Source organism: Polypterus senegalus, chromosome 14 (genome assembly GCF_016835505.1).
Source record: "Polypterus senegalus isolate Bchr_013 chromosome 14, ASM1683550v1, whole genome shotgun sequence".
NCBI classification, from domain to species: domain Eukaryota; kingdom Metazoa; phylum Chordata; class Cladistia; order Polypteriformes; family Polypteridae; genus Polypterus; species Polypterus senegalus.
In genome coordinates this window covers 86,795,193-86,816,984 of record NC_053167.1, presented here as the reverse complement: position 1 = coordinate 86,816,984, position 21,792 = coordinate 86,795,193, and the positions used below count along the sequence as shown (strand labels likewise).

Sequence of the window (21,792 nt, the reverse complement as noted above, 5' to 3'; positions counted from 1 at the left end):
TCATGGACAATGGAGTTTTTATGCAAAGCCCTGCTGGATGCCGTGGGGGCCACAAGAGGGAGCTGCAGGGAGGACCGAGGGCTTCTTCGTGCCCTGTGACCCGGAGGTTCGTCATAGGAAGAGCGACGGACTTCCGGGTTGAAGAAAAGGACTATTTACCCTGACCCGGAAGGAATAAGGACTTGTGGACTGTTGGGCAGAAACACCTCCAGGTCAGGGAGTATAAAAGGACTATGGGAATTCCCAGACAAGGAGCTGAGCTGGGTGGAAGGGTGGCAACGTGTCTGGGAGCTGGAGGATTGGTTTATTGATAATTATTGTGATTTATATGAGTATTGTGGTGGAGAGTGTGCTTTGTACACTGTGGCGACAAAATAAAGTCAACTTGAGGACTTTTACCTAGTGTCTGGAGTCGTGGACAGGGGTTCAAGGGAGCGAGAGCGCCCCCTATCGTTCACACTATCTATCTATCTATCTATCTATCTATCTATCTATCTATCTATCTATCTATCTATTCATAACTCAAAGTTGACTGACTGACTCCCTTACTCATACATTTCCCAGTAGAAAGACTATTACCCATTTAGCTAAAAATGGAAATTTAGTAGGATGGTACATCTAGTTCAGTAGGTATCTGCTAAGAAGGCACATTTCAATATATCAATATTTATTGGTAACCCAACAAAAAAGAACCACTAAATATCCCAAAATCTCAAAAATGCTTTGACGAATTTGATTAAAATTTGGTGATGCCATAGAAAAAAAAAAGTTAGTCAACATGTGTTTTTTGTTTCTTGATATTTGTCAATGATAATATTGTAAGAAGCGACTATTGTAGTGCACTGTGTTCTTTTCCTGGCACAGCGATGAGGCTTATGGGGCTTGCCATGTATGTAAAAGAAGGCCGTCAGCAGCAGCACTAACAATAGGGTGGAAGGAGTGAATAAGACAAAGTGTTCTGCACAGGTAAAAGAGAGGGGATCAGGGCTCGAAGGGATCTTCGGTTTTATATACTAACGTCAACATGCTCCGATCTCAAAGCCTGCCCCGCTCCTCAATGTCATATACTAAAATAAACAAGCAATGCTCTCCAAGGGTAACGCCCCTTTCATATGCAGCTCCCCTAAAGGACCTCAATATCATATACTAAATAAATAATCTCTGATGTTCAAGGGGTGCCGCAAACTAAAAAGGCATATAAAATTTATATCACATTGTGAGGGGGAACAAGAGATCAACAACACATAGTTCCTTCCTGTATGGTTTCACTTCAACCACTGGATGTGTGATATTAGGCATGAGCTGTGAAATGGAAGGAGCAAAGTTCGACTAAGTTCAAGTAAAATGTGTTTACTAGTAAAGCTGGAGTCGGGTTGCCAAGGTGGGAGGGATAAATACAAGAGAAGTGTCTTCTTTGTGTCCAACACAAGCAGGTAGCGACTGCATCAGTTTAAATACTAGTGCAGCTCAGTAAACATGTCCTACATGACCAAAACGGAGAAGGGTGGAAAACCATACATATTCTGTTAGTTCACGAGATTTCTTTTCATATGTTCTCTTCTGTACAATCCTTATTTGAACCTCACTCCTTCATAAAAAGTTCTTCCCTTCATTGTTTACATTTCAGACTCCCATGTCTTCATTTCTCTACCAACAAAGATGTTATTATAATACATTTACAAGGAGAAAACCAGTGTTTGAAGAGAGCTGGAAATCATTTTTAAGAAGCCTCAACATCCTAGTATCAGCTGTTATTTTGTTCTACTTTTACCTCTAAACAAAACAATCCCAAAATTAAAATATTCTGTTCATTGCACCACCTAAATGTGCAGAGTTTAAATAACATTGCTGTTTGTAATAAATTAAAATACAACATGATTCAGAGTTACAACTTTATTGTCTGGCTATGGCTAGGATGAAGAAAAAAAAATTGGAAGCTTGAAAATAAAACTGATCAAAAACACAAAAAAGTAATAGTTGAGTGAATGATGTAAACAAATGAAAATTGTAAACATGTAATAATTTTTACTGATTACCCTTTTCAATTCAATTTTAGCAGAAGCTGTATTCTTTTGAATTTTGCAATGACCAGCCATTAAGATAAGCAAGAAGTGATCGACAGCAAGAATGTTTTAGTCATGTACAATTGTATGAGGAATATTTAAGAGTAACTAGTAAGCAGTGAACTAACAATAGGCCCTCATAAAAATAAATACATTTCAGAAACTATACAAAAATGTCCTGAGTTAGCTACATAGTAATTCTGATTAACCAACAACACTATGACTGTAACTATAGACAACAAAGGAGTTATAGGCCCACTATAACGGACACAAAGCCAGGTAGTACATCTAGTTTTAGTATAAGATAAGCAAAAGTTAATTATAGCAATGAAATAAACAATTTTGCAGTTCTATAATATCATCTTCGAAAAAGCGAAATTTGATTTAACATAGACTGTTTATTTTTGATGGCCATTAAAATGGTAGTTTTTATTAATTTAGAAAATATACTGCGAGGCAACATTCCAGGTGGTAATTGTAAATATAGAAATTCAGACAAATAAATATTCACATACTGCATTTGAAGTGTTTAACAATGATATAGTCAAACATACTGTATGTACCACTGGAAGCTTATTAATGATTTTGGGGAAATTTTTTTTTAAAGAAGTAGGTGTTAGAAATGTTGTGCTAAACACCTCTGTTAAACAGCAAGTTAATGTGACAAAAAGACAGACTGTGTGATCTAAATTAAAGTTAATTGAGCCATATTGTAAAGTGTAAAGTAAACAGCTCAAATAGCCGACAGTTATAATACAAACTGCTCCGTTACCCTATCGTAATGGAAAAAGAAATTATTCTACAGAACTAAATACGACTTATAACACTGAACAGACACCTATAGACTGAGTTACTTCTTTGAGTGGGTGGCAATTTTGTGAATATCAAGATAATACAGAAACCTCTTGATTTAAAAGATTTAAAATATACTATCTTTAGCACAGATTTAACCTTTAGATGTCACATTTCCTTATCTAGGACTTGATTTCTCAATCGTAGCAATACTGCAAATTTACCCATTTTTTTAATTTGCAGTTTAAAGAAAAGCTAACTTATTATTGTTTGGCATACACAATTGAATATTGTAATGTGATATTGTTTGATTTCAATACTACAGTTAATTTAAATAAAGTCAGAAAGGATTTTAACTACAATTAAGCAGTACAACTGCATATCTTCAGTTCTTGAACTTCTATACTAGTTTGCAATTAAGATAAGAGCTGATTTTTTGAATTCTTTTATTTTTAATGGATTAACTCCCCTTTACAGTACCTTTCAGGAGGTATTAATGCCTCACCTCCACAATGTATGCCGTGATCACAAGATCACGAGTCCTGCTTAAATTTCACAGGAATAATAAAACTAGTGTAACAAGTAGAGCCTCTAGATCCAGGGCTCCTAACATCTGAAATGATCTTTCCACAAATATTAGAAAGTCCATTTGATGTAATTTTTCAAATCAAGACATTAGGTTTTTTTAATAATTTTGGCAGTTATTGTGATTAGCTGTCACTAAGTCTTTCTATTGGCCAGGAATCATAGCCATTTCAATCAGGTTGTCTTTCTTGGGCTGGGTTGAAGGACTGTGGAGGCAGTTTTACATAAGTGCTGAGAGCAATAAAAAAATGCCCTTAACTATGGTTAGTTTTACCCAGTATAAGAAAATTTGCCAGATCAATTGAAAATATGTTGTTTTATAATTCCACTTTAAGTGTTTGAATTTTTACACATTTGCCCACCAAGAACTAAAATAAATAAAATATCCACCATGCTCTTTTTCTATGGACACATATTCTCTTTATACACAGCTATGAGATGCAGGTGGTTCTCCACTTGGACCAGGAGGTATCTGAATGTTTTGGAATTTGTGCAAAAAAATAGTGTGTTCTTGCTGTACATATACAAATTCTGAGTAGACTGGTCCGTGCAAGTTGAAAAAATACAATTATTTAGTGGCTCTAATAATAAACTATGTACGCAGGTTATCTGAGTTCATTTACCAGGCTACTGACCAACTTTCACAGAGACAAATTAAGCCATGAGCAGCAATTAGAAAAATCAATAAGTGAGGTGATTAAATACATGTAGTGAACTGCTTATTCATCCAGGTACAAGATAGAATGATCTTTGAAGAGCTAAGTGAATTTTCTGCAAGTCTCACACTTGCTTTGTACATGGTAGTGAAAGTCTACAAGAATCATCCATTTTATCATAAGGCTTGACCTAAATATTGCAGTAGGTCTTGGCTCTTCACCCTCTCCAGCAAATCCAGAATGGTTTCTTCTAATGTTAGGTTCTATAGCACAGTGTGTAGAGTACAAGTCCAAGGAGGTTATGCTCAAGCTTTATAATGCACTGGTTAGATCTCATTTGGTGCACTCTGTGTAGTTTTGGTTTCCAGGCTACAAAAAAGACATAAACGTTCTAGAAAAGGTCCAGAGAAGAGCGACTAGGCTGATTCCAGGACTGCAAGGGATGAGGTATGAGGAAAAATTTAAAGAGTCGAGCCTTTTCAGTTAAAGTGAAAGGAGATTAAGAGGTGACATAATTGAAATGTTTAAAACTATGAAGGGAATTAGTCCAGAGGATTAAGACTATTACTTTAAAATGAGTTCATCAAGAACATAGGGACATAGTTTGAAACTCAGTAAGATTATATTTCATCCAAATATTAGAAAGTTTTTCTTCACACAGTGAACTAAAGACACATGGAATAAGTCACCAAGTAGTGTGGTAGACAGTAGGACTTTAGGGACTTTCAAAATTAAACTTGATGTTTTTTTAGAAGACTTAATTGGATAAGACCGGCAAACTTTGTTGGGCTAAATGTTCTTATCTAGATTGTCCTAACATTCTAATTAGAGAAAGAGAAAGAGGCAATTTTTGAAATTAGTACAAACTGTAGGGGATGTTAACCAGTATCATGTAAGTACTAGCCCGTGCTGATTGATTAAAATATATGAAGATTAGCTAAGTTAACAATTATAAATAAAAGTGATTCACCCTATGTGAAATTGGAATTTAAACATGCATAATTTGGAGGTCTTATAGGACTGAATTTTCAAACTACTGTGCAGTTTTACTTTTTGTATTTTGAGATTTTTTTCTGTTCTTAAAGGTATTGTAAATACAAATACAGACCCATAATAAACCCCATTTAAAACCATGCATTCTTCCCTCTACCTCCAAATACAACATAGATGAAGCGATGGCTTTGGGAGGATATCCAACCTTGCTTCATATGCAATTTTGTTTTTGCACATGATAATAGTGTGCATAAATTAAAAAGCTTTAAAAGAACCATCAGTGGCAAAGGTACCAGTAGGATGATACTAGTCAAAAGAAACCAATGCAGTCAGATATAAAGTTTTTCTATATGTTAGTGTGGGCAATCCAAGGGTAACATGAAGCCTTATTTTCTGCTATAGTGAGCGGTACTTTGAGATTAAAATCTGCATGTATGAGAAAGATAGTATATAACCAATAAGTAAATTAAGGAAGTTAGAAGGCACAATGTGAGCCCAACTAAATCAAGAGTCGTTGACCCTTTCCAGAGAAAGAGTGAAGCCAAGGGGAGCTTTTGAGATGCTTTTTTTTGGTAAGCATGTGGCAGCAGTTTCAGATTGGGAGAACTTGAAAGCTATTAAGCATTTGAGAAAGCAGACGGTCTGTAACGACAAGAACAACAATCAGTCTGGATATGATAAAAGGACACTCTCATCTGTTAATGCTATCTATAACTTCAGAGGCCTGCCCTCCACCATGAGGTGTGGAATATGCTTCTAGGTAATCAAGGTGGTGCTCAGTGGGTGTTTCACTTGAGGTGATGTATAAAGGGTTTTGAAAATAGAGATGTCACAACATTTCACTGACATAGACAAAGATATAAGAAAGGGAGGTACAAGAAGAATTCACTGTTTCTTCTGCGGTTTGTTTACTGGATACTGCCTAATTTCAGTCATCCATTCCTGGTACCTTTTAAAGGCAATTAACAAAATTAATGAAATCATTTTGGTCTTCTGTTAGCATTATTTCAGACTGGGAGTAAGACGACAGGACACTTTCTTGTTATAATCAACAACAATGTTCCACATGGTATAACAATAATACATTAAATGCACAGTATGAAATGAATGTGTATTTTCATGATCTCAATTACTGGTTCCATAGGGCACAGCAAAGTATAATTTAGAGATTAGCAAGGCAAGTGTTAGAACGTTTCAGGGAGGTGTTTACACAACTTTTCTCAGCTTACAGCACATTTTATCTTTAACAGACAGTTTTTCCACCTCTCAACATTAAGGCAATTTGCATTCATGAATGCCAGTCCTCAATATAAATGATCAAATAGTAGGCAGCTGTGTAAAGTGGATGTGGTATTGGCTCAGTGATGGCATTTTGCTGTATTTCAGATCTTTGCTGTGGCTGTTTTGCTGTTAAATTATTTGCCTTATATTCAAGGGCAATGACAATGATTGTGGATTCCTTTTGAATGTTAAATATAAATTACTTGTAAAATGTGTATATTATGTATTTACTTTGGTCTGATTAACCTAAAACTAGGTAAATCACATTTATAATGAATTGTATTTTTGGATTTTATTGACAGTTTTTCGGTATTTAAAATATAAACACAGTTTATAAAGTGTTTACCAGCCAACAATAAGCTGAAATGAAATTGACTAATAGTGTCTTTGATTCATGCTTTGTGCAGATATGCGTTGTGATTGATGTTACACAAAATATTAGTTGATGGGAGGAGAATATCTGTATCAATTTGAACCAAACATATTTTAATGTAAAAAAAAAAAATATATATATATATATATATATAAACTGCTCAAAAAAATTAAAGGAACACTTTGAAAACACATCAGATCTCAATGGGAAAAAGAAATCCTCCTGGATATCTATACTGATATAGACTGGGTAATGTGTTAGGACGAAAGGATGCCACATCGTTTGATGGAAATGAAAATGATCAACCTACAGAGCCCTGAATTCAAAGACGCCCCAAAAATCAGAGTGAAAAAATTATGTGGCAGGCTAGTCCATTTTGCCAAAATTTAATTGCAGCAACTCAAAATTGTACGCAGCACTTTGTATGGCCCCTGTGTTCTTGTATACATGCCTGACAACATCGGTGCATGCTTCTAATGAGATGACAGATGGTGTTGTGGGGGATCTCAGTCTGAGGTGCAACCTGGTGGCATTGGATGGACCAAAACATAATGTCCCAGAGGTGTTCTATTGGATTTAGGTCAGGAAAGTGTGGTGGCCAGTCAATGGTATCAATTCCTTCATCCTCCAGGAACTGCCTGCATACTCTCACCACATGAGGCCAGGAATTGTCGTGCACCAGGAGCCACTGTACCAGCATAGGGGTCTGACAATGGGTCCAAGGATTACATCCTGATACCTAATGGCAGCCAAGGTGCCTTTGTCAAGCCTGTAGTGGTCTGTGTGACCCTCCATGGATATGCCTCCCCAGACAATCATTAACCCACCACCAAACTGCTCATGCTGAATGATGTTACAGGCAGCATAATGTTCTCCATGGCTTCTCCAGACCCTTTCACTTCTGTCACGTGCTCAGGGTGAACCTGCTCTCATCTGTAAAAGCACAGAGCACCAGTGGTGCATCTGCCAATTCTGGTATTCTATGGCGAATGCCAATTGAGCTGCATGCTGCTGGGTAGTGAGCTCAGGGCCCATTAGAGGACATGGGGCCCTTGGGTCACCCTCATGAAGTCTTTCTGGTTGTTTGGTCAGAGACATTCACACCAGTGGCCTGCTGGAGGTCATTTTGTAGGGCTCTGGCAGTGCTCATCCTGTTCCTCCTTGCCCAAAGGAGCAGATACTGGTCCTGCTGATGGCTTATGGACCTTCTATGGCCCTCTCCAGCTCTCCTAGAGTAACTGCTTGTCTCCTCCATGCCCTTGAGACTGTGCAGGGAGACACAGCAAACCTTCTGGCAATGACACGTATTGATGTGCCATCCTGGAGAAGTTGGACTACCTGTGCAACCTCTGTAGGGTCCAGGTATCGCCTCATGCTACCAGTAGTGAAACTGACTGTAGCCAAATGCAAAACTAATGAAGAAACAGTCAGAAAAGATGAGGAGGAAAAATGTCAGTGGCCTCCACCTGTTAAACCATTCCTGTTTTGGGGGTCATCTCATTGTTGCCCCTCTAGTGCATCTGTTGTTAATTTCATTAACACCACAGCAGCTGAAACTGATTAACAACCCCTCTGCTACTTAACTGACCAGATTAATATCCCATAAGTTTCATTGACTTTATGCTATACTCTGATTAAAAAGTGTTCCTTTAATTCTTTTGAGCAGTATATATATATATATATATATATATATATATATATATATATATATATATATATATATATATATATATATATATATATATATATATATATATATATATATACTGCCAAACAGGCAAATACATTGATTTTCTGAATATATAAAGTAAGTCAGAATATATAAAGTCAAAACTTGAATATATAAAGTAATTTCCGAATATATAAAGTCAAAACTTGAATATATAAAGTCGTCGGCGGTATATATAAAGTCAAACTTGTTTCTGAATATATAAAGCCAAAACTTGAATATATAAAGTCAAAACTTGAATATATAAAGTCATTCCCGAATATATAAAGTCAAAACTTGAATATATAAAGACAGCATCGGTATATATAAAGTCATTCCTGATTATATAAAGTCAACATCGGAGTATATAAACTCTTTCCTGAATATATAAAGTGAAAGTCAAAATATATTGATTGAAACGACTCAGGCACATTTTTAGTAAACTAAAAAAACTGAAATAAGTTAACAAAAACGTATTCAGAAAAATAAATTAAAAAAACACTGTTCGGTTAATGTTTTGAAAATCATGCATGTGCCATGCCCAGGATTGGTTCCTGCCTTGCGTCCAGTGTTGGCTAGGATTGGCTCCAGCAGACCCCCGTGACCCTGTGGTCGGATTCAACGGGTTGGGAAATGGATGGATATTCCAGCGCTGACTTTGTATATTCAAATTTTGACTTTAAATATTCCAACGCTGACTTTATATACTCAGGTTTTGACTTTATATATTCCAGCGCTGACTTTATATATTCCGATGCTGACTTTATATATTCAAGTTTTGACTTTAAATATTCCGACGCTGACTTTATATATTCAAGTTTTGACTTTATGTATTCCAGCGCTGACTATATATTCTGACGCTGACTTTATATATTCAAGTTTTGACTTTAAATATTCCAGCGCTGACTTTATATATTCCAACGCTGGCTTTATATATTAAAGTTTTGACTTTATATATTCCGAAACAGGTTTTGACTTTATATATACCGACGCTGACTTTATATATTCAAGTTTTGACTTTATATATACGGGAATGACTTTATATATTCCAGTGCTGACTTTATATATTCAAGTTTTGACTTTATATATTCAGAAAATCAATGTATTTGCCTGTTTGGCACCCCATATATATATATATATATATATATATATATATATATATATATATATATATATATATATATATATATATATATATATATATATTTGCAGCTGGTGATCCACAAAGGGAGAAAAAATTAATCATGTATCATAAAGTAGTTTTATTCCTGAGCTTTCCACTCCTTCCAGGGTCTTCATCAGAGGATAATGCTTAGACTTACAAGGATCAAAGGCAATATATAGCAAAAATGACGTGGGGGGGGAGGTGTTTAAGTCAGTGTGATTAGGAAGGGGGGGGGGTTTATTGTGTGCAAAGTTTAGTTTATTACTTAGCCACCTCCCCGCCCCCACGTCATTTTTTGCTATATATTGCCTTTGATTCTTTGCAAACCGTAGCGCAGACCTTCTCTTCCATATATATATATATATATATATATATATATATATATATATAGCAAAGCTCATTGACTGAGTCATTCATCAATAAAAACACAATTTCCCATTTAGTTAAAGCTGAAATTTGTCAGGATTGTACATCTAGGGCTATAGGTATCTGCTAGGAAAGGACATTTCAACACATCAGTATCAACCTCCAGAACAATAGTACCCCAAATTTTCAAAAATAATGTGAATGATTTGAATGAAACTTGACAGCATGTATCAATATTTGTTGGTAATAATGTTGTAGCGAATGGGGTATTCTTAGGCACCATGTCCTTTGTCTGTCTCAGTACAGAGAACTGGGGAGTGCAGTTCCTTTAAATTAACGGCACCAGCATAACAGCGCCACTGACCAGACTGACACTGTAATCATGCAGACAACTGGGGCTGCTGCTTTATGCAAATGAATGCCACTACTAGAAGTGAAGTGGAAGAAAGTTCAGGAAGCACTCCCTACTTTGTCAGCTTCTAACAAAATACGCTCAAATTCTAGCCAGATTGGATTGTCATATATATATATAGTGGCAGTAGGGGGCACTAGTATTATTATTCTTCAGTGTGCACCAAGCACCTTCCACACTACTCATAAACAATAATCAAACACTAACCACTCCTCCTCACCCAGACACTTTGCTCCTCTCCCACCCAGCACAGCTCAGCATCTGGACTGAGGTATCGTCCTTTTATAGCCCCTGACCCGGAGGTGTTTCTGTCCCAACAGTCCACAGTTCCTTATTCCTTCCGGGTCAGGGCAATCAGTTCTTTACTTCAACCCGGGAGCACGACATTTCTTCCCGTCACGTGACCATGACGTACTATCGGGTCATACGGCATCACAGAGCCCATAAACCCCCCCCACAGCGACTCCTGGTGGTCCCCAAGGTATCCAGCAGGGCTGTGTATAAACACTACAAAGTCCATAAGGCCCTGCTGGATCTCGGAGCACGATCCTGCTGTCAGGAGAGCTCCTCCTGGCGGCCTGGGGGTGAGGACCGGCATGGGAAGCCGGCAATCCTATATATATATATGCTTAAAACAATGGTGTAGAAGACAACAGGCCTTGGTCGTGAAATACATGGACTTTTGCTGAGAACTAGGATGTCCCATTGGAGGTCAGACTGCAATATGCCACTGCGCTCAGGTTTACAAAGCAGAAACAGTGAAGTGCCATTATACTTGTGCCAGGATTCCTTCTCTAGCTGATGTTTGAATCCTTTGCTCATTTTTGATTCTTTTGTTGCTATTGATTTTATTCCTGTTTATTTGCATTATTCTGTGTATTTGATTTTGTCTATGTTTGCATGCCTGAGTTGCATTCCTTATGTTTTTTGTGTGGTTTCCTTAGAGACTGGGCTATCTGCCCATCACTGCAAGGGAGTGCCCCCTGCCCTTTAAACATTAGGGCAATCAACATCATTTAAATGTGCTTTTTCATTGAATGTGAGTGTTCTTGTGTTTTGTGAATTTCTGTATTTTTGAACTATGCTCTGTTTTGTTACTTTGCTTCTGAATTCTGTATCAGGGCTCTGCTTGCTTGGATTGCTTTGCGTTTCAAGCAATTCCTTTTTTTGTTGTTCAGAGCATTCTTGTTATGAATGTATCTTTTTATTCTATAAAGAGTCTACTCTAGAGTTAGAGTTTGTCTTAATTACTAGCCAAGGTGTGACAGTTATATAACTGTCTACTGGGTAATTTTTGAAAGGTTTTGGGGCTTAACATGCTTCAGACGTCTCAAGAATCGTCACACAGGTATGCCTACCACTTCACTTCAAGCCATAGGAACGACAGCATGCCTTGATCATTTGAAACATTTTGCGTAGCTCATTAAAGTAGTCCACCACAAACATTGTACATAGTTCACCATATTATTTCTTTTCATCCATTCTTTCAGTACAGTGCTTAAAATATTCAATTCATTACAGTACTTGGAACACATAAATGTGCAGCTTGAAAACAATTCCATGTGTCTTGCTTTTGATGTAAACCCTCCAAAACTTTGTAACAGTACAAGATTACCGATCAGAGTTACATTCAAGTCTGATTGAACCTACTAGTTTTACAGGATGTGCTACAGGGTGAAATTACATTTATACCTAAAATTCCCTTTTATTCCTACTAATTACCTCTTTCAATTCAAAATAATTCAGTTTCATGTAAACTTGTGTTTTCAAATGAACATCAACAAAAGCCAAAGACAGTCAGTAGGAAAAGCAAAAAATGATATACAGTACGCCACGAAAGGTATACTCATGGGCAACTGGATCTAGCATATTCAGTAGTAAAGAGCTCCACTGAACTAATAATATTAGTCGTGGTAAAAAAAAAAAAACAAATACCATATAGAGAGAAGTAATTGGTTGCACAGTACTTCTGATACAACCGCTTAATCAACGGCTGCATAACCATGGCCCCTTCTCTTAGGTATGCTGGAAAACACAGCTAGGATATTTATAAAAATGAACACAGAAGGAATAGCTTACTTGTGCATTCTTTTTTGACTTAGTCTCCAAGGTTATTAAAACATTTAATCTAAAGATGACATGTCTGTCAACAGGGATGTTCAAGATTTTAATCAGTAGTGAACATGGAGAGATGAATTGATTGATGTTCATCCGTAAGATTCCTTCCACCATTTTTTTACATTTTGATTCATTCATAGACAGCTTTAACTTTATGTTTGGGGGTCTTTGTGTTGCTGGAAAACAAATATTCTTCCACGATGCAGATTTTTTGCATATATCAGGTTTTTCTATAAGGTTTCAGTGTATTTTGTTGCATTCATTTTAAGCTTTACCTTCACAAGCCTTCCAGGGACTGCTCCAAAGAATCACCAAAATGCTTCATTTTTGATAATGTACAACGATAGATAGATAGATAGATAGATAGATAGATAGATAGATAGATAGATAGATAGATAGATAGATAGATAGATAGATAGATAGATAGAGTCACCCCTGATGATCACGGGGTCCATGAGGGGCTTGGTCCTCCTAAAATCCATCAAAAGCTCCTTGGTTTTGCTGGTGTTCAGTTGTACGTGGTTTGAGTCGCACGTCTGGTTTATGTAAAAAAAATAGTGTTTAGTCTGACGATGCTGCCACCACCATGCTTCATGGTGATGGTACAGTGATTTAATTATTCCAAACACAGTGTTTAGTCTGATGGCCAAAGGGTTTCATTTTGGTCTCATCAGACCACAGAACCTTCTCCCATCTCACCTGCTAGACTCCTATGTGCCTTTTTGCAAATTCTAGCTGAGATGTTAGGCACATTTTGGTTTTCTCTGTATCACTCTCCCACAAAGTTACAAATAGTTAAGCACCTGGGCAACAGTTGTCTGCAGAGCCTCTTCAGTCTGAGCCACTGTAGCCTGTACCTCTTTCAGAGTTCTCATAGGTCTCTTGGGGGCCTCCCTCACTAGTCTTCTTCTTGCTCAGCTTTTGGGGACAGCCTGCTATTAGCAGACTAACAGCGGTGCCATACTCAATTTCTCAATGATTGATTTAACTGGACTACAAGGGATAGTCAGTGACTTGGATATTTTCTTGTAGCCATCCATCTACACAGTGTAATACTTGCCTCATTATGCTTGTCTTTTTTTGTACTTCTCTGCATCCATCAATAATTGTATTGCTGCTTAGAAGCTTGTTATCCATCCACCTATTTTTTCTCAAACTCATTTAATCATATAAAAGTTGTGAGGGCAGCAGAATATTTTATTTGCATATGCCATGGACTTAACACACTTAGGAGGTACAACATTTTCAAATTCAGCTATTGTTAAATTTGCACATTCTTTATCTATGTGCATTTTTACCTTGGTACTCCAGTTTTTCTTTTATTACCCAAAGATTTGCACGTCAAGTTATTTAGGACTCCTAAATGGCCCTGTTAAGGGTGAATATGAATGTGTGCATTAGTGTGCCCCTGTGACTGGAGCCATTTGCTTGTGCCAAATGCAGTTCCAGCTCTCTAAGAGTCTAAAGCTGGATTAAGTGGATTCCGTGACAGGCTGGATTAATGATTCATGTCATCTTAAACAGTATAGTTCCAGTCGAATTTGTCTGCAAGTTTCCTGTTTAAAAAATACATTTGCATTTTGATCAGAAACCTTTCACACAGATTTTCATCCATTTACTTCCAACATACTTTAAGAGCCGAAAGGTCTAGCCTTTATTCTGTAATTAAATGTCACAAGGCAACAAGAAAACTTGAGTTGTTCTTGAAATTTTGTGGTTATAAGAAAGCAAAAGCAGCATTGTAGCTAAAATCCTTGAGAATACAGAATCAAAGTGAGTAAGGTAACAGCTACAGGTGCTGTTGTATTGCCATCTTAAGTCTCTATTTTCTGAATTTCATTATTCATCTGCTTTGCCACTCAGTAGTCCTGTCACACTGTGAACAACTGAAGCGGGCATTTTAAAATAATGCCGAATTTTAATTTGTCAAGTGCATTTTCTTTGAAAGTAAGATTTGCAATTGACTTCTGTTCCTAGCTAAAATTCATATAAAGAGGGAGAAGGCAATCAAATTGATAGTGACAAGCGAAGTTATTTTTATGAATTTGAACTGTCTGCAGAAGGAGCGAAAAATAAATCAGCACTGAGAAAAACAATAACAATCTATTCAGATGCATGTGCTTGTGTTCTTGGAGTTCTGTTTCACTGGTCTTAAGTGTGTCTTCTATAACATGATTCAACATTTTGAGGCTGATAACAAAATGAAAATTATGTTCATACTACATTTGTGATACACTGTGATGCTTTTCTCCATGCAAATATAAGGAGAGTGAACTGACTGCATACAGAGTTGTTTCTAAGGCATTTTACAAAAAGAGTTATTGAAAATAATTTTGTGCAGCAGACATACTGTATATATTTGATTGTTACAATTAAAAAAGTCATCTCCAAAAGCCTTCTTGCAATAAAACATCCTTTCTTCAGATTTATACATGCTTTTCACTTTTTTTGCCTAATATTTCTACTTTCAGGTCCCAGTAAATGTAATAAGACAGATATCAACAAGACAGAATGCCTCATGGATGCACATCAAATTAATTTACAGTAGGGTAGAGTTGATAATCAACCTGAAAACGTACAGTATCTAGGTTGATCACTATATGTACATATCATTGCAATTCTGGCTCTGTGTGTGTGGTGTTGGTCACCAGTACGTGTACTTTAACTACTGATAAAAACTGATATTTGACTTTCATTGGCTGCATGCTGCATCCTTTTAAAGGGAAGGCATTGTGGGCCAAATGAATAGGATGTAGCCATGTGTAGCAGGAATGATTAAATCAAATTTTAAAGAGCCCTCCAAGAGTCAGAAAACATATTAGACTCTGTGAAATAATAATAATAATAATAATTAACAAAAAATGTATAACTATCTACAAGGTGCTTCTATCATCTTGATATAAGAAAAAAGTGTGACCCATCTTCGGAAACAAAAAAGATGTTCCAGGTACATGGAGTAGAACTTCAGAAAACTGCTGCGTGGCATGACCAATAAATGCCCCAAAGACTGGCCTCAGCACACACACATATTTATTTTATATATAAATGTCTACAAGCGGAAGTGTGTCTGTCTGTCTGTCCAGCCTGGAAGTGAGAAGTGGAGACAGGGTAAGGGCTCCATCTCTGAGGATACACAAGTGAGGCCAGCACGTCAGCAAAACAAAACCTCCGAAGAAAGAGTCACTCGCTTAGCCACTAATACAGAAGCAAGGCGAGCACATCGGCAAAACAAAACCTCCAAAGAAAGACAAAGTCTACATACATACATCTATTGTCACACACATGCACATAGGAAACCGTGTAAGGGCTCAGATAATGAAAATCTTCCTACATTTTTCCTCTGCTGACCAACAGAAGAGCCTTACTTTTTAGAGAAATTACTTCTGCTTCCAGTCCTGTAACCCTGCTTCCTAAAGAGGTCACTTCCACTTCTGGTCCCTCCGAACCCACCTCTTCCTGTCACCCAACTATATAAAGGCCATGTTTTCACTTTGTACTTATGTTCTCTTTTGGAGTCACGTCTGCAAACACATATTATATTGATTACTCAACTTTTCCTTAATTTCATGTATATAGGGTGTCTACCCCAAAACTTTCTGACATGTTTGCTCTGCATATTTTATATTGTGGTGGATGGCTGGGACCCATGTCCAGCTGGGATGCCCCTTTGGCACTGAATCCGGGGAAGCTGCCTTGGGAGGCTCATTATGTTCCCCGAAACACTTGGTGGGAGCCTCAATCAATCAATCGAGGAACACCGGAACTCATACCTTTTTGGCTCCGTGGCCACTGCCAGGGGGAGCTGAACAACTTAATGAGCCCGTCTGGGAAGTGCAGCCTAATTAGGCTAATTACCACCTGAAACACTCCTGGGTGGGCTATTTAAGGAGCCTGCAGCCACCACTCAAGGGCTGGAGTCGGGTGGAAGAAGGACAGAGCTCGGAGGAGAGGAGTGGAGGTGGACCTGAAGAGATAGGCATTGGATAGAGGCCTGGACCTTGTGGTTGAATAGTGCGGGAGTACTGGATTGTGTGCAGTTTCACTGTAAATATGGTTAATAAACATGTGTCGGGTTTTGTACCTATAGTGTCCGCCTGTCTGTGTCAGGGCCGTATCCCACAATATATATATATATATATATATATATATATATATATATATATATATATATATATATATATATATAAAATGCTTACTAAATGCTTACCTGATGAACAATCGCTGCCCACATACCCTTCATCACAAGTACAAGTGCCATCCTTACAGCGACCTTTTTGGCTGCAGCTGTTGGGGCAGGTCAGAAGTGAACAGTCCTCTCCCCAGTGACCCTCCTTGCATTCACAGGTTCCATTAATACACATGCCTTGGTCAGAACAGTCGTTGAGACAACGGACTTCAGAACAGTCATCCCCAGTGTTAGTTTCTTCACAGACACATTCACCATCAATGCACAGTCCCTTTCCACTGCAGTCGTTGGGGCATCGCTCCTGGGAACAGTCATCCCCAGTGAAATCACTATCACATATACATTCACCTTCAAGACATAAGCCTCTGCCAGAGCAGTCTTCAGGACAGCGAGGTTCTGAACAGTTTTTTCCCATCCAGCCATCCTCACAAATACAGCCACAAATGTCCATGCTAAAATTTCCATGTCCACTGCACTGAGGCACATAGTCCAGCCGACCTACAGAGAAAATTACATTTGTATTAAATTTTTTGATAATTATAGTGTTTTACTTTAAAAAATCATTTTTATCCAAAAGCATTTTTAAATCATAAAAATGTGTAAAATACTTAGCACTGTACAACTGGAGCACTAGTAGGTCAAGTGTGCTGATATTAAGAATTGAAGGTTTACTTTTCAGTGCTTTACTGAAAAGTAAAATCTAATTTACTTTTTCAAGCAGCACTCCTCATATCAAGTAATATTATAAAGTGCTTAACAAAGGAGAATATTATCATATCATAAAGAAAAACTAATAAAACACTTGTGAGAGGAATGAACATTGAGTGCAATAAGAATAAGAAAACAATGGAACGGATTAAAAAGTGGTCGAATTGCAGAGAAATGTAGACTGCTGGGAGCAGATATTTATTATCAGTGCAGTTAACAGAGACCCAGTATAGCCACCTACACAGGATGCAGTAAAGCCCTGTTGAAAGCACAGTATGATAAGGTAGTGATCATTAGCTTGATGAGTGGTTGGCTTACAGTTTCTCTCATTAACCTTTTTATCGAAACAAGATTTAGAAAGAACACCTCAAAAGGACAAACAAAAGTAGCTGAATCCTATTACAGCACTGGATCATGGTTTTGGAGTTGAATGTGGAGTGAGGCCAAGTCAACGGAGATCAACAGTGGTGTAATGTAAGGGCTACTGCCTCACAGTTTAGGGAACACGGTTTTAATCTTGCCCTTTATCTGTGTGGTGTCTATGCCTATTACTGTTTTGATCACAGAAATGCATATTTCATTTAATGGAAGGCTAAAAGTAGTTTAGTGTGAGTCAATGTGAGTGTGTGCCTTACAATGGACTGATATCTTATCCACAGGATAAGGTATCAGTCCATGTGCTAGATCTGTTATCCATCATATCTAGAATGAGCTGCAGGTTCATACAACCTGCACAATTTGATTGGATCGTATTGCATTTTGTATTTCATGATTTGATTTGTAGTACAATAGGAAAATGGGTAAACGTATAGTTATCATTTGCGGGTACAATGAAAGCTCAACTAAGATGAATTAGTGACTATTAATGTCAGCATACCAAAGTAAATAGGTAAGAAAACAGGATAAATAAAAAAAAAGTAAATATTTCAGTATTTCCTCCTAGAACATTTTTATTAATGAAGAGTAAGGTTTACCCTTAGAGTGGCACCAAAAATAATTAAGTACCATAAATGATGCAAAAAAATTTACATTATACAATATATAAAATAACACAGTTGTGCAGGAAAACATGAGTACATACAAATTTTAATTGAATTACAACATAATAAGGATGTTCACAAAAAAGGTATAGAAATTGTGAATTGAATCACATTTTCTAAGTTGTTCTAGTAAGCAAGAGGTCAGAACAAAGTTGTTTATTTTGCATTATTAGTTAATTGTTGAAAAAATGTGAGATTTGCAGAAATGAATTATCTTTGGGAATAAGTTGGAACCATGTTATTGCCTGAAGATAGTGTCAGATTTATATCTCAAAACAACTCACACTGATAGAGACAGAAGGCATGTCACTTTAAGGACCAAATTGCCTACATTTTGCCACTCCTCGGCTCCTGAATTCATCACATTAAGTGAAACACATCACTTTGATTGTTTTTTTTTTTTTTTATTAGTCCCCAAGGAGTAACTAAAGTTTTTAATAGAAGTGCATTAAATAATAAATCAATAAATGAATAAATATATACAACAGAATGATGAAAAAGAAAGAAAGCTTCTCACTTGGCAATTACTGTCCCAGTGAGGCATTACACAGGCATTTTGCTGTTGGCATAAAAGAGCCCCAGTAATGTTTCCTGACACTTCTGCTTAATAACTCATTGTCCTCAGTGTTAGTGTGCCAGAGAGAGGATGTGCAGTATTGTTCATAATGGCCCTCAATTTTGTTTTATTTCTCTCCTTTGCTACGACCTCCAGGGTCTCCAGAATATGTCCAATAACTAAGTCTGACCTTTTAATTAGCTTCTTGAATCAGTTGGTCTCTCTTGAGGTGATGTGACTAGCCCAGCACACCACAATATAGAAAGTCTCACTGGCCATCACTGAGTTATAGATGTCACTACCCACATTAAAACAATGCAGCATTTGTGTTCACTGTCTCATTGCTTTATGGAGCATTCTTCCTATAACATCTGACCATATGGGACACGGCTGTGAGCCATCAACAGTCTGGTTTAACATTTAGAACTTTAGCCCAATAGAAATTAGGGGATCATAACTAGCCCTACATACGTCTTGTCATCATTCATTGACAGTTGAAATGTGGACCCTTGAGTCAGTAGTGTTACTTACTGAGCCAACATGCCATCCTAAACAACCAAATCTATAGTACATACAAAGTTATGTTAATATACATGTAAAATAAACCCCAAACTCTACCTGAGACTGGACTTTCTCCAAAGCAGTGGGTACTGTACTGGTGCCTCAGAAAGGAGACCTCCCTCTCCAACACCTCTATACGATTGACCAGCTCTTGCATGGTCATTGAACTCGGACAGGCGCAGGCTTGTTTTGGGATGTTGATCTTATGTGTGAAAATCACCTGGTTTTCTGCATCCATTGTGTGCTCTGTGTACTGTGTGGCTGCTTCTTTTTCTCCCACTTTTACTCCATCCCCAGCAGAAGAATCCAAGCTGACAGAACACAGTGATTCTAAAGGAACGTTGATGTTGTACACATGGTTAAAAACCATGGCTTTCCCCTTCAAGGATAAGCTTTCATTGGCATTCTGCCCCTCCAATTCCTTAGTGTCCCTTCTTCTTCTCGTGGTCTTTACAAGAAATCCACCATGCACTGAAACCAACAAAAATGTCACAGAAAGTCCAAGAAGAATGTTTTGTAGAGTAAAACTTCTGCAAGCATTGCAGCTCATGGTTACACAAAGTGAGGAATAAGTGGCACTTTGATGCTTGGTTACCTTATGAATTTACTGTAAGGAAAAGAGACAAAAAAAAAAAGAATTTGTAATATAGCACAGTACTGAAGCACATCATGTTTGAAAGGGAATAAATGAGAAAAACAGAGTTCTGATAATTAAACTGCACTAAACTATGTATCCACGAGAATAATACACATTTAACAAATATACTGTACTATATATACTGTACCTCCTTTTTTGTATATTTTAGACTTTGTGACTTCAAACACCAAGCAAGAATATTCCAAAGACCTAGATTGTCATTGATGGTGAGGTGGTTGTGTAATAAAATTAACACATTAGCAGCATAGCCAAATATTAAAGCACATTTGCAATTTTGGAAGAAAATCTGCTACCAGAGAAACTACTTAAACTCATTTAATTATAAATTAATGTCATTCTTTTAACAAAAGCAACAGAATGAAACAGATTTATTTAAATGATTGGGATACACAATCCAATTGTAACCAGAATTTCTTTATCTTTGATTCCCACATTACATATTCCATGTAAAGATTTCATTAACGGTCAAGAGCAAATTTTAAGTCACTTTTTTATTACTCTTAAAAATTGTGATATAGACTGCAAGAAAGTGTGAAGGAAATGCAATGAGTCCTTACCGTTCTGTTACACGGCAATTGTTTTTTTTTTTTGACTGATAGAATAAGATTGCTGTAATAAAACACAGTCAACTGCAATATTGTATTGTAACAGAGATGCTGTAGCCCTAACCATGCCCCTAACCTGCTATGGTAAACAAAGTGGATATGGAAAACCGCACGCTGTCAGGTGGGTAACTATACTGTGATGTTATGTGGGTACAGCTCATTATGCTAGTCTGATTGGGTAAAAGGACAAAAAGGAACAGAAAATCAATAAGATTCCTAAAGTTATGCAAAGACAATAATGTCCTTTAGACTGTGAGCTAACATGTATTTCAATAAGACGTTTTTTAATTGCTGTAATTATTTTCTGCAACATCCGGACTACATGGCTGGTTGCAATTTCCAAAACCTCTTTTTGCAAAGAACTGCTTCCCCCTTTAAATTTTGAATGCACATCCCCTTAATATTGTGTTTTTCTTCTATATATTATTTAATATTTAACTGAAAAGAACCTGCTTGATATTATTGAGGACTGAGAAGACTGGATTAATTCCCTACAGAGTCTTTTTTTTTTCTTTCAAAACTAAACAAGCTCAAGTCCCTTGGTCTCTTTGAGCAGGACACACTCTTTAGCCTGGGGATACTCTTCTGTACACAGCTTCATTCATTTATTCATTCGTTCATCTTCAAGTGCTGCTAAACTACATACAGTACTTCATTGAACCAAAAGAATGTACCCCAATGGGTCCAGTAACCAGAAATCAGTGAATGGAATGGTTGTCTGAGCACTACTTGAGGCCATACATGTTTGTAATGTGTCATATGGTGCTGACATTACCACAGGATTTCATTAGACAACAAGGAGACAAAAGCAGCAGGATGGCCTGTTCATAGTGTCACTTGTTTTGCCATTATCTTTACCTTATCTCAGAAAAAGCTATTAAAATTCCCAACAGATCAATTAACAGTCGTTTGCTAACCCACAGTACAATCTCTGACTAATGTAGTTATATGTTAGAGGAACTAAAG

General features: G+C 37.1%; 1 protein-coding gene across 1 annotated transcript in view; it reads right to left on the bottom strand.

Annotated features, from left to right (window-relative positions):
* The window catches only part of tnr (tenascin R (restrictin, janusin)), a 208,313-nt gene extending 188,148 nt beyond the window's left edge, over window positions 1–20,165 (bottom strand). The window contains exons 1-2 of the mRNA XM_039735597.1: window positions 19,621–20,165; window positions 16,720–17,196 (exon numbers count right to left, since the gene is read on the bottom strand). Coding sequence (XP_039591531.1) covers window positions 16,720–17,196; window positions 19,621–20,113 — 970 coding nt within the window. The 5' untranslated portion in view covers window positions 20,114–20,165. The remainder of the gene's footprint in view (window positions 1–16,719; window positions 17,197–19,620) is intronic.
* Window positions 20,166–21,792: the final 1,627 nt, after the last annotated feature.